This window comes from Gymnoscopelus braueri (assembly GCF_963280865.1).
Source record: "Gymnoscopelus braueri genome assembly, chromosome: 4".
In the NCBI taxonomy this organism is placed as follows: domain Eukaryota; kingdom Metazoa; phylum Chordata; class Actinopteri; order Myctophiformes; family Myctophidae; genus Gymnoscopelus; species Gymnoscopelus braueri.
In genome coordinates, this window is record NC_137605.1 from 42,201,975 (window position 1) to 42,214,161 (window position 12,187).

Sequence of the window (12,187 nt, forward strand, 5' to 3'; positions counted from 1 at the left end):
TCCGTTTGTCCGTCATACCGTGTGAAAGACCGTTTATTTACCTATTTTGGACGAAAATGACTGGGGAAAAGAATCAAAAACCGGAAACGGAATCCAGGTCATGAAACCGGATGCAGATGTCCGTGAAGTAAGTGGAACTCGAGAATAACATTGAATATTAAGCAGCATAGCGCAATCAGAGATTAAACAATGAACGCGCGTCCAGCGCGTCGAACGCGTCGACGGCCAACTGGACAAAGTAGCACTTGACGCGTTATCGCGTCGTCCGCAGTCAAAGAGTTAAGAGTGTTGATAGTGTCAAAGTATTAACACATTAACCGCCAAGAACGTAGTCCTACGGTCCGTTAAATCCAACTGTTAAGCGCCGAGACCGTAGCCCTACGGTCCACGGTCTTTTCGCGCTATTCACTTCCGGGTTCACTTTCGGAATTTTTTTGATCCACTTCCGTTTCCGGTTTGATGACCGGAAATAGAATTATTTGGGATCCGGTTTTGACGATCACGCCCGCTCCCATTCTACAGACGAAACTGAAACTCAATTCTCTTCCTGTAGTTTTTTCTCCTCGCATTTCACTGTTTAACGTAATCCGCTCTAACTACAACATGGATGCCCCGTTTGACACGCGATCTTCACTGGGAGATACAGGGAGATCTCGCGGATGTAAACAGACCGTGTAGAGCTCAATCTTAAGGATTTTAACAAGATCTATGGCGACATGAAAAAAACAAAAAAACAACAAAAACACCTTGGCACTGGTGAGTACATTATGAGATTAACCTCTGGCGGTCGATGTGTTAATAGTGTTATACGTGTTAAAACTTAAAAGTGTTTAAGTATTAGTAGTGTTAAAAGTGTTAAAGTATTAGTAGTGTTAAAAGTGTTGATTAAAAAAAAAAAGTCAATTAAAAGTTAAATATCTCAAAAAGTAGAGTTGGAACGGAGTTTCTAGCTAAAAGCAGTATGACTTGTATGAGTATGAGTTTTCTGCCATGAAACGGGCGAAATATATAATAAGTAAATACTAAATAGTGAGGATAATAGTAGTGTGCTCGCCTTAGTGAGCAAACAATGACGGCTAGCTTGACCAAAGAGATCCGACTGTACAGATGCTCAGTCATTAGTGATGTCATGTACAGTACAGTAAGCATAAACCAAACAAATAGCAGGAAATTACAGGAGAAAAAGCAAGATGGATATCTGTGTTAAAAAATGAATTAGCGTTTAGACTTATGGAAAATTTAGATTAACTCTTTCAGTGCCAAGAGTATTTTCATAAAGTACTCCCCCAGTGCCAGCAATTTGCGTTTTTTTTTATTTTTAAATTTTGTAATTTTTCATTCAAATAAATGATCTGATTGGGTTTTTAAACCCATAATACAGTTCTACCAGTAGAGAGCAACAAATCGACACATTGATGATCTCGCTGGCTCACTCGCCCCCTCCCAAACAGGCTCACGTCATATCCGGTCATAACCGGATGTTGACATTTTTGACAATCGTTGATCGGGCTAAATTACGATGTGATACACGACTACGATGACTGATCGTCACCCAGACCAAAGAGAGTAGACGTGGACCTCTCCGTTTGTTTTTTATACCGTGTGAAAAAACGTGACTTTACCTATTCTGGCCGAAAATGATCGCGGGAAAAAAATGAGAACCGGAAACGGAATCTGCGTCATGAAACCGGAACCCTATGAGTCTAAAGGAGTCAGGAAGCGAAAGTGATCATCAAAAATAAACAGCATAGCGCGACCACAGTCAAAAGTCAAAACTCGGGATTTCTCGTGCTGGCACTGAGGGTACTCGGGAAAAACTCGGGATATCTCGGGGCGTGGCACTGAGAGAGTTAATACATTTAAAGCAAAAAAAACTAAAAAACAGCAGCCTGATAACCTCATTCTAAATACATGGTTCTCATAAACTTTACTAATCACAGGGACTAAATGTTCTATGTACACCAATAAAGCAGTACCAATTACGCGAGGCTGACCACAGTGACTCACTATAAAACAGAATAAATAGTCCATCTTTATGCAGTGGTACTGTGTTGCCTGCCAAATAGGTGCAGTGACTATTTTGTTACAAGTTAGATGATCATGCAATCAAATTCTGAACAGCGCTTCAGACCCACAACCAATTTGCGACATCTTAACCCATTAATACCTGGAACGCATCTGTGTCACTTTAGATTTCTTTGGCTATTCAAAAATAGCAGATATACAAGTTCATAGCGCGGCACTGAGTGCCGCGCTATGAACTTGTAGATCTGCTATTTTTGAAAAATCGAGGAAAAATAATTTTGGTTTTTCTTTCAATAAATTGTTGGGATTTAGAAGACATTTCTAGAATCTTCTCAGGTCTTAATGGGTTAAAGAGGCTATGGTCAGTGTGAGCCCAAAGTCTCACCTCATTGTCCCTACAGAAATTCTGGCCCTCGCATGTCAGCCTCAGGCCCCAAAAGCCTCATTCACATTGAGAATGAGACAGAGAGAGAGAGTAAAATAAAGAATGAGGGTGTACTAGGCCCCAGTAGCCTCATACTCGCTCACACAGCTTGTTAGGCTCAGGAGTGGGATCGCCAGGCATACTGTGAGACTATAAAATAGGTCCAATCGTGCTACTAAAAGGCGGTGTTTTACTACAGACCCTGGCTGTGATAGTCTGAGTAGGTCAACATGAGGGAAGGATGGGAAAAACTACTGCTGAGAAGAGAGAGAGAGGGAATTAGAAACGGACCGTCAGTTTCAAAGAAAAAAGAAAAGGTGAAGAGGACTGAGAAGGAAGGGGGGGGGGGGGTAACGCAAAACGGACAACCGAAGCGAGAAGCCGAAAAATGAACGAATGAAGGAAAACAAAACTGTGAGCACGAGAGACAGCAGGCTCACAAAAAACTGCGAACATGAGGTCTTGTTGTAAATGAGCCCTGAATGGTTGTAATAATAAAGGAGTCTTCAGGCAGATCTGAGAGCCCAGGTCCCAGCAGCAGCAGCAGCAGCAGCAGTAACAGAGGCAGCAGCAGCAGTAACAGAGGCAGCAGCAGCAGTAACAGAGGCAGCAGCCTCAGTGTCTCCTGGCCAGGCTCCATACACTATCACACTGTGGAGAAGCTCTCTCTGAGACAGCCTTGACCTCTCTGTACTGGCTGCAACGCCAGCTTTGATTATTACTGGCGGGTGAGGTGTGTGTGTGTGTGTGTGTGTGTGTGTGTGTGTGTGTGTGTGTGTGTGTGTGTGTGTGTGTGTGTCTTAGATAGAGACGATGTATGATTGTTTGTGCTAAGTATGCACACGTGTGTGAGAGTGAGTAAGGTGTGTGTGATGACTGTGAGGTGTGTGTGTGTGTGTGTGTGTGTGTGTGTGTGTGTGTGTGTGTGTGTGTGTGTGTGTGTGTGTGTGTGTGTGTGTGTGTGTCTGGTCTCCTCCAGTCTCAGTCAAAGCCCTGATGACCTGAGAGCACTCTGTCTCAATCAGGCCCGTGTTGATTTTGCGCCGTGCTGCATTCTTCCACAGGGCTTATTTTTAGTTGACAGGGAACAAATCTGGACTCTTTGCCTGTGATTCTGTGATTTTTGGGCCTGTTCCCTCTCAAAACACAAGTGAGAAAAAAAAGCGACTCTGGGCCAAACAGGCCGTTACACTAGTGCTTGTTTTAGCTCCCGACTCTATAAAAATGACAGGGTTTGTAATTATGACTGCGTATGGAGACGCTACATGAGAGGGAGCTAACGCAAGAACTATATGCTGCTCCCCACATCAAGACTGACGAGATGAATTATAGGGACATTCTAGCGGATCACACACAGCACCTGACTTGTATGAGTTAACACAGGTTAACGCAGAAATATATTACGTACAGATTCTACTGTATGACCTCTGCTGAACAGTTGACTGCGCCTGCCATTTTATAGACAAACACTACACAGTTTGAGAAGTGTTGCGTAGACTTTAAAATGTTTTTATATGATTTGGCAATGTAGCATAAGTGGTTATACTCCAAGGGATTCTGACCAGGATTCAGATTTCACTCTAATTAGCAAGATACACAAATACAGACGATCAGGGAGAAATCCCACATCATCAATTTTCACAGAGCGCACCGACTTTAAAGATTATTCTGGGATGACAACGTTGTTCACTGATTAAGAACATCTGCGATGCTCCTAAACAAAGACCCTCGAGACAAGTGTCTGATTAGTACTGTAGCTGTATCGAAACAACACAATCTGAAGAAAACTTTTGAGAGTCTGGGCAGAAGGTGAGGGATGATATCCAAAATAAATCCCAAAGTATCGCGATACATGTTGTAGCTGTATCGAAACAACACAATCTGAAGAAAACTCTTGAGAGTCTGGGCAGAGGGTGAGGGATGATATCCAAAATAAATCCCAAAGTATCGCGATACATGTTGTTAGCGAACCTTGTTTAAATGAATATATATATATATATATATATATATACATGTACACATTTAGCACTTTGAGATTTGTTTATGTCAAATATAAAGTGCGTTACAAATAAAATGTATTAATATTATTATTATCATTATTATTATTATATATATACACAGATATATATACACTGTATACAGTGTGTGTATGATAGATAGGACTTGACTTGTGAATTGAGAATGCACACAGACGAATGCACACAGAGGCTGTGACAGAGAAAGCGAGGCACCGTCAGTACCACCTGAGAAAATTAAAGGTCTCAGAGGAAGTCCTGAAATCTCTCTACTCTGCTACAACCCAGAGCATCCTGTCGAGGGCCATCTCTATATGGTATATGTATGGAAAGAGCTCTTCCACCAAATAGAGCTCTCTCCCGTCCCTGCGGGACATATACGACAGCAGGTGCTTGAGTATGGCAAAAAGAATTATGATGGACAAACATCATCCTAGTAACAGACTATTTATAATGATGCAAAATGGAAAGCACTGGAGGTGTCTCACAGCCCCGGGGCTCAAGGCCCAGAAAGAGTTTTTCCCCTGTGGCTGTCAGAGCCCTGAATGAGGACATGGTGAAAAAAGAAAAACCTGACCCTACCCCTAACAACAAAAAACAAAACAAACAAAAACTAAATAAACAACCATAAGCAGCTGCTCAAAATGTTACTTGCACATGTACGTAGACATGTGGAACAGACAAGTGTTTTTGATGTACGTATACATAAGTGCGTCTTTATACATTTGACACTGCTGCTAAAGATAATAATGCTTACTGCACGTGCACATTTTGACACTACTGCTAAATGATTTTGTACCTGTGTTTAAATTAATTTCCATATAATGTGTTCTGCAGAGACTGTGCTCACACAACAATATGATATAATACAAATAAAAAAAAGGAGAAAAATAAATATTGGTTGAGACAAAAATAAAGTTACATAAAGCACAGGTAGTATGCAGTATGATGAACTTAAATGAGAAGTTTTGAAAAGGTGACCCTACTGGTAGCAGTATGGAACTGCACAGTGATGACATCACCAGTGGAGGAAGCTGCTGCAGCAGCTATACACTGTATTGCCAGTACTTGGTACAATATTGACCTATAAATGAACATTGTAAATGTCTAGCATTTAAAATAAGACATATTTGCAATGCTCTGGAAGCATCTCTACTGTAATAGGTTAAATCAAATGTAAATTAATGATATAAGTATCCTTTTATTTGTTTATAGGGAGTTTAGGTAGTTTACCAGGTTGCACTTCCTCCACTCTTGACGTCACAAAACTGCGCAACAGAATTTTGGGGGCGGGGCAGATTCATCAGTACAACATTTTTTCCCCAACATTTATAAACATATTTATTGTTTATGAGAATGCTAAATTATAACACAAGTAAAGTTTTTGTTCCACATTGTTTGAATAGCCAGCACTTAAAGTTATCTGTTGCCCTGCCTTTAATCTGTGATGACCCTCTCCCACCCTGCCTGTGGTGGCTGCAGCAGGATGGTGCTTGAGGGTTTCAGGGAGAATGGAGCATACCTAGGCCTCGTGTATCCCAGGCTATAAATATCTGTGCCTCCTTTCATTGACTCTCTCTCCTCTCTTCTCCACATGTCGCTTCTGTTGTATGTTTGTCTTTTTGGTTTACACTTTACAACAGTCATGCTGCACATACGCTCCCACCCACACACTGCTTTACACACTGAATACATTGACTGACCGTTTGGTTCTGTTCACACACTTGTATATTCATTAAATTATATACATATTCATGTATTCATTAAATTATATACATATTCATTATCATCATCATAAAATGTTTTTACTATCCCGATATTATCTACTGTATAAAGTTGCGGTGGACAGTGTCTGTGGGTGGGTCTTGTCTATGGCAGGCGTGCAGATAAACCCATAAGGACTGGACAATTGCGTTGTCACTGCAATGATCTCTTGAGACTATTGGCTCACACAATTTACAAATGCTTCTGCCATACTGTGCAAGACTGTAGTAGTGGAGGTACTCTTAATGCTCTATAATTTGCAAAGCATTGCCAGGAGAGAGAGAGAAAGAGAATGTTCCTGAATGGAAATGACGAATGATGACAGCTTCCTGTGAGCTGCTTTCAGGGAGCGTAGTAACAGACTATGTAGCATTGTGGAATGGTTGTCTGGCTTGAGAGACTTATCAACGCAATAACCCCGGCAACACCAGGCAAGCTGATACTGTACAGTAGCTGCATTTTGTGCTTATATTCAATATTATCAACTAGGCCCAGGCCTAGAAGGAATCTCTAATTGATGAGTAGTTCAGCAACTTGTATCCAGCACTACATCAGTTTACCACATGTGTCTACCAGTAGTTCCAATATTATTTCTCACCTGCTGGCCATATTCCACTCCAGCGCAGGATTCTGGGAGCTCCTCTCACTCTCTGCCGATGTTCCCCCCTTCGACCCTTCCTTCTCCGGCTTGAGCTGCTCCCACTGGGCCGTGCCGATGTTGATGGATTGGAGGTCCAGCTGGTACTGACGGTCCTCCACCTCCGAACCCGGGTCACGCAGGATGCCCAGGTTGAGTGCACGTCTAGGAAGAGAGAGAGAGAGAGAGAGGTAGAGAATAAGAACAAGATATTTCAGAGAAAGCATCACATGGTCCAACTCACATCAAAAGTCAATCAATCAATAAGCAGATTACAGTGGATATAAATGGTGTCTAAGCACAACAACCCCAATGTATAAAACATGATATGTTGTTTTTATTGTGTCATTATACTGCAGCAGACTTTCCAGGCCATTACAGTAACATATTCTAAGTCCAGCAGTAGACCAGGCACTGTGTTATACTGAACCAGTAAAGAGATCCTGGCACCAGTCCCTGACCACTACTCTCCCGCCCCCCTACCAGTGCCCATTCAGTGGTTTAGAAGCCTACAGGTTTCATATTCAGGTTGAATTATGGACAAATTAAACCCTCTGGGAGACACTCAAATACCCAGAGCTCAGATAAATAACCCAGGAGGCCTCAGGTGAAATCATTTGCCTTTTAAAAAGTTCTGATTTATGCCAAGTTATCATTAGCCGTAAACACTGTTAAAAAGTCAGTTGGACGGCACGGTAGTCTGGAGACTGGGGCCCTTGATACCTCTCTCTCCAACTCCCTCTCTCCATCTAGTGGGACACGGTATACACAAACTCTACCACGGTAGAAGAGATCTAAAGATTATGTGAAGAGCAGGCAGCGCTGTCTCCATAGCTGAAGTGCTGTAGTGAAGAGAGCAAACATCGGGCCCGTCAGCGCCATGAAGTCAATGATGTCATGTATTTTGCTTTGAGGGACGGCAATCCTGACAAATTCACCAGGCAAAGAAGAATAATCAAAATTCAAACATCTGCAAATGACATCAGGGCCGTTGGCTTCATTATGATATGTTTATTTGTGCTGGTGAATTCAAATGAGAGCTTTAACAGCACAAATAAGGGGCTTAAAATGGCTACAGATGTAGTGGCAGCATGAGGAGTTTTATTTGTTTCAGCGATGTCAATGGCAATTTTCATACAGCGTCTCCCCTCCCTTAGCTGCACTGGGAAGGCCTCAACCAGAGCGTGATGTTATGACAATGCGCACCAAGTACAAAAACAATGGCAATGGGAGATCAGAGGTGTATAACTGGATTTAGCTGGATTTGTTGACATACAAACAACTGAAACAGATCTCTAATCAACATTTGGAGCCACATTTATCAACAGAGAAATGATATAATTCAAACCAAGAGCCCTGTAACGTTTGGGTGGGATGTGTCAGTCTAGATTCATTTGGTCTTTTGAAACCGTACCTCCATGCCCCCCCCCCTCTCTATAACTGTATTTTTCACATTAAACAAACCGCAGTTACCTCATCCACTGTCCAAATTATCTCTTAACTTCAGCTTATTTGGGAGACTCTCTTACTCATAATCAACATAACATGGGAGTCTGCAGCCAAGACTCCACATTGCTGGGCTGCAGGGTCATCTCCAATGACATAAATAAATATGATAAACATTTGTCTTGGTCATGTAGCCAGTGGAAACCGCCGTGATTTAATATCAAAAGACATATTTCAGCCAATCGCAGGAAACGAGAGAGCTTCGTTTCTGACAAACGAGAAGGCGAGGAATTTTTGGAAGTTCCCCTTGGGGTGCAATAATAATTGGAGCCAGACTCTCTTGTTGTACACGCGGGGGGAAAAACACTGGCGCGTTTGACATATTTGATTGGTCATGTGAAGACCACACCGCTCGGCCAAGAGGAATCAGAGAAATGTCCTGGGAAAGCACGGCCAGAAGCACTCTGCCCACCGTCCACACGGCAGAACTAAAAACATACAGAGCCGGGCAGGTGGAGCACACCCTGCTGCACCCTCTCACATGCCATTATCACACATCTGCCTGCTGCTGCCATGTGGAAAATATGGGGAAAATTGAAAATAACAAGTTATAAATGACATATGCTCTCGTCTCGAGAAGGAGGGAGGGAGGGAGGGATGGATGGATGGATGGAGGGGTGAGGGAGAGAAATAGAGAGTTTTCTCAAACATGAAGTAGTTAGCTCTGCCCCTTGTTCCTGAGCCAAACCGTATTTTAATTGCAGGAAAAGACCGCAAAAACATTATTTTTACGACAAAATTCTGCTATTTATAAAAATGGATCAAAAGCTCTCAGCAGTATGAAAGTTCTGTTTCATGGCGTTTCGTGGCTATTATTTTAAAAAACACTTCTTTTTCTGACACAGTTTAAACCCAATTTAACTCCTAAAAGCCACTGGGCTGATTTTGCATCAGAGCTGAAATATGAGGGCTTCTCTCCAACATTATTATGGCTCAAACTCAAAGCCTCTAATTCAAGTCCTCCAGTGGGAAACCGAGGACAAAATAGTCAAGACATGGCAGTGATATGCTTCTAGACCGTTGGGAGAACTGCTCATTGTTGCTTCATCATGGGCACACAAAAAACGAAGTAATAAATAGATAATGTCCCGAACACTGTAGAGGAGAAATTATGCGAACAAGTTTACAAATGGGCAATTAATTACAGTGCATGTTCTGTTCTCCGTTTTGCATTCCACGGGCCCATGCTTGCACTGGGCAGAGCATCAATCATAATTTGTATTATTAGGCGAGTGTGTGGGAGGAATGGGTGCTTTAACGTGCAGCAGGTTTGGAATGGTGTGCTGAGGTACTAATAGGATATATGGAAGGATCTGTGTGCACGCAGAACACATTAGTAGCACACGCACGCACGCACACACACACGCACACGCACACACACACACACACACACACACACACACACACACACTGCAATAAACAGCTAACACACAGTTCTATGCCTCTACAAGAGGAGTCTCTGTGCTACTGCACATCACGGAGATAAGCTCCTGGCTTGAAATGTGTGTGTGAAATAGTAAAAAAAAAAAAAAAGAGTTACATCAACAGTGAAGCCTACTGCACAAGGAATGGCAAATAAGTGAGAGGAATTGTTGAAAGAGTGAAAGAAGGGAATCCTGGGAGGCCTCCATTTCCATGCAGAGGTTTTGAAGGTTAGCCGTGGTTCAAGGTAATAAAACAAACCACAGTGGGATCTGGACTGGGTCTGAGCGGCTGGCGGTAGGACTGTGGGAGCCATGGGCTGGGGTTCAGCCCCCTCCAGAGGTACTCCTGTGGGGCAGGTTCTAGTATCGTGGCCCCTGGCATTAACAACCCCCGCTGCCCCTCCCCATCCCCTGCTCCAGGCCACAGGGGCAGGAAGCAGCAGGGTAATACCAGGCCCACCGGCTTCTGGATCTCGTCACTCTGAAACCCGCAACCTGAACCCGCAACCCCAGACCTGTTTTTCACTCCATTTCCCCAGCAATCACATGCAATACATGTCTGCTTACACGTTCAGCGGGGGCAAGAGTATGTTTTGAATGTGTGTGTGCATGTGTGTGTGTGTGTGTGTGTGTGTGTGTGTGTGTGTGTGTGTGTGTGTGTGTGTGTGTGTGTGTGTGTGTGTGTGTGTGTGTGTGTGTGTGTGTGTGTGCGCACGCACTTGTGAGTGAGGCGGGCCCCCTGTTTCAGTTCTCTTGGTAGAACATACATACTGAGTAGAAATTTCATTGAGATCTCAGGCTTAATTCAGCCAAGTCAAGCTAAATTAGCTCGGTACACAGACGTGCTGTATTTCATAAGGGGTTCTGTGTTCTTTGTTCTGAGTGGACCTCAACTACTGTATATTTGAACTGAAGGAGCACATACTGCATTGAAATGCTAACGGTGCATGTCTTTCTCGCTGTGTCGTTTCATTTAGCGGCGGGGGTCGCTCCCACTTTGTTTAAGCCGTAAAGTAATATCCATGAAGTAAAGTGCTCTGTGAGACCAGCATCAACTGTATCATTCATCCACAAATTCCACAAAAGCCAGTGCTCAGCTGTGGTCGTAATATTCTTTCTCTGTGGGTTCAAGTGTTATTAGGCAACCACCATTAGCACCCAGCATCTCTCCTATGGTATTTCTGTCGTGGAAAGAGCTAAGAGGAGCAGCGCCTTTTTCACTCAGCTCACCATGACTCCCAACGGCCTAGATCAGAATCCCCCTGGGCCTGTATGTGCCCGAGGGGGAATTCATATGCATTATGATTCATGAAACTTGCAATTACTTAGTAAGTTAAGCACCCCCGGCCGACGGTGGTCCAGTCTCAATTGCCAAAAAACTCGGCGACTTCTGAGCGGTGGATTTATGACCCCAGTCAAGTCCAATTGCTGTTAATTTGCATCTACCAATTATAGTAATTAGGGCTCTGAATTAGAACGCTGAGCAGCCCTCAGATTGAGAGAGGAAAATGATGTCGTGGAACACGGCGAGTCAGCAGAATGGTGGATTCAGTCACTCACTTTTTTTTAAACTGCTGCAACCTAAAGAATTTCTGACGACTTAAGCACATTCAATTGAAGTCGCAAAGACGGGCAAAATAAAGCAAATGTGTTCTCAAAGCTGCAACAATGCTCCACATGTGTGGCAACTTAAAGCTACCGTACTTGATACTACGGCACCATTTTGGATCCTTCTGTTCAATTCCTTCCTACCTCTGGAGAACAGCCACACCAAATAAGAAACTAGTTTCTTTCTAAGTCCCGATGTGCTTTCACATGTACAAGAGAAAAGCATCAATAATGTATTCTATTTAAGGACCAACAGCATTACTCATACCCAAGGCTGCTCCCAACAGGAGCCTGTTATTCATTAGGCTGATTGGGCTTTAAAGACACTCATACTTGACCAATTATATCATATTTACACAAGATCTTAGGAGGAAACTATTACTTGTATATACAAGCAAGGTTTAGTTCGAGCTTATACCACCCCTATGACAGTGGTATAAGACAGTAAGGAGGACAGAGCACTACTGTAAAGGCCCTCTGTTTACAGTGACATGGTGTATACTAAAAGTCGGTGTTTGCACTGTGATTTCAACATCTTAATTGCGGGAACCATTTGTCTCCCATGGCGTTTACATGTCAGAGAAGCTCCAGGGTTATAAACATGGCTGCGATGGACACGTTGCTCTGAAGAGGCTTTCTAACATATGCTTGCCATGATGGCCCGTTAAAGATGTCAGTCCAGTCCATGTAATTTATAGGTCCATCTTGCTCCAATTCTGTCGTTTCTGCTCACTTAAAAATGTCCTGTTAAGCGAGGAGATGATCTGACAATCATTAAGATTGA

General features: G+C 43.0%; 1 protein-coding gene across 4 annotated transcripts in view; it reads right to left on the reverse strand.

The window, feature by feature from the left end:
• The window catches only part of vps13b (vacuolar protein sorting 13 homolog B), a 449,591-nt gene that overhangs the window by 163,926 nt on the left and 273,478 nt on the right, over nt 1-12,187 (reverse strand). For all 4 annotated transcript variants that reach the window (XM_080427213.1, XM_080427214.1, XM_080427212.1 and 1 more), the window contains exon 32: nt 6,827-7,030. In XM_080427213.1, the coding sequence (XP_080283339.1) occupies nt 6,827-7,030 (204 nt within the window). The remainder of the gene's footprint in view (nt 1-6,826; nt 7,031-12,187) is intronic.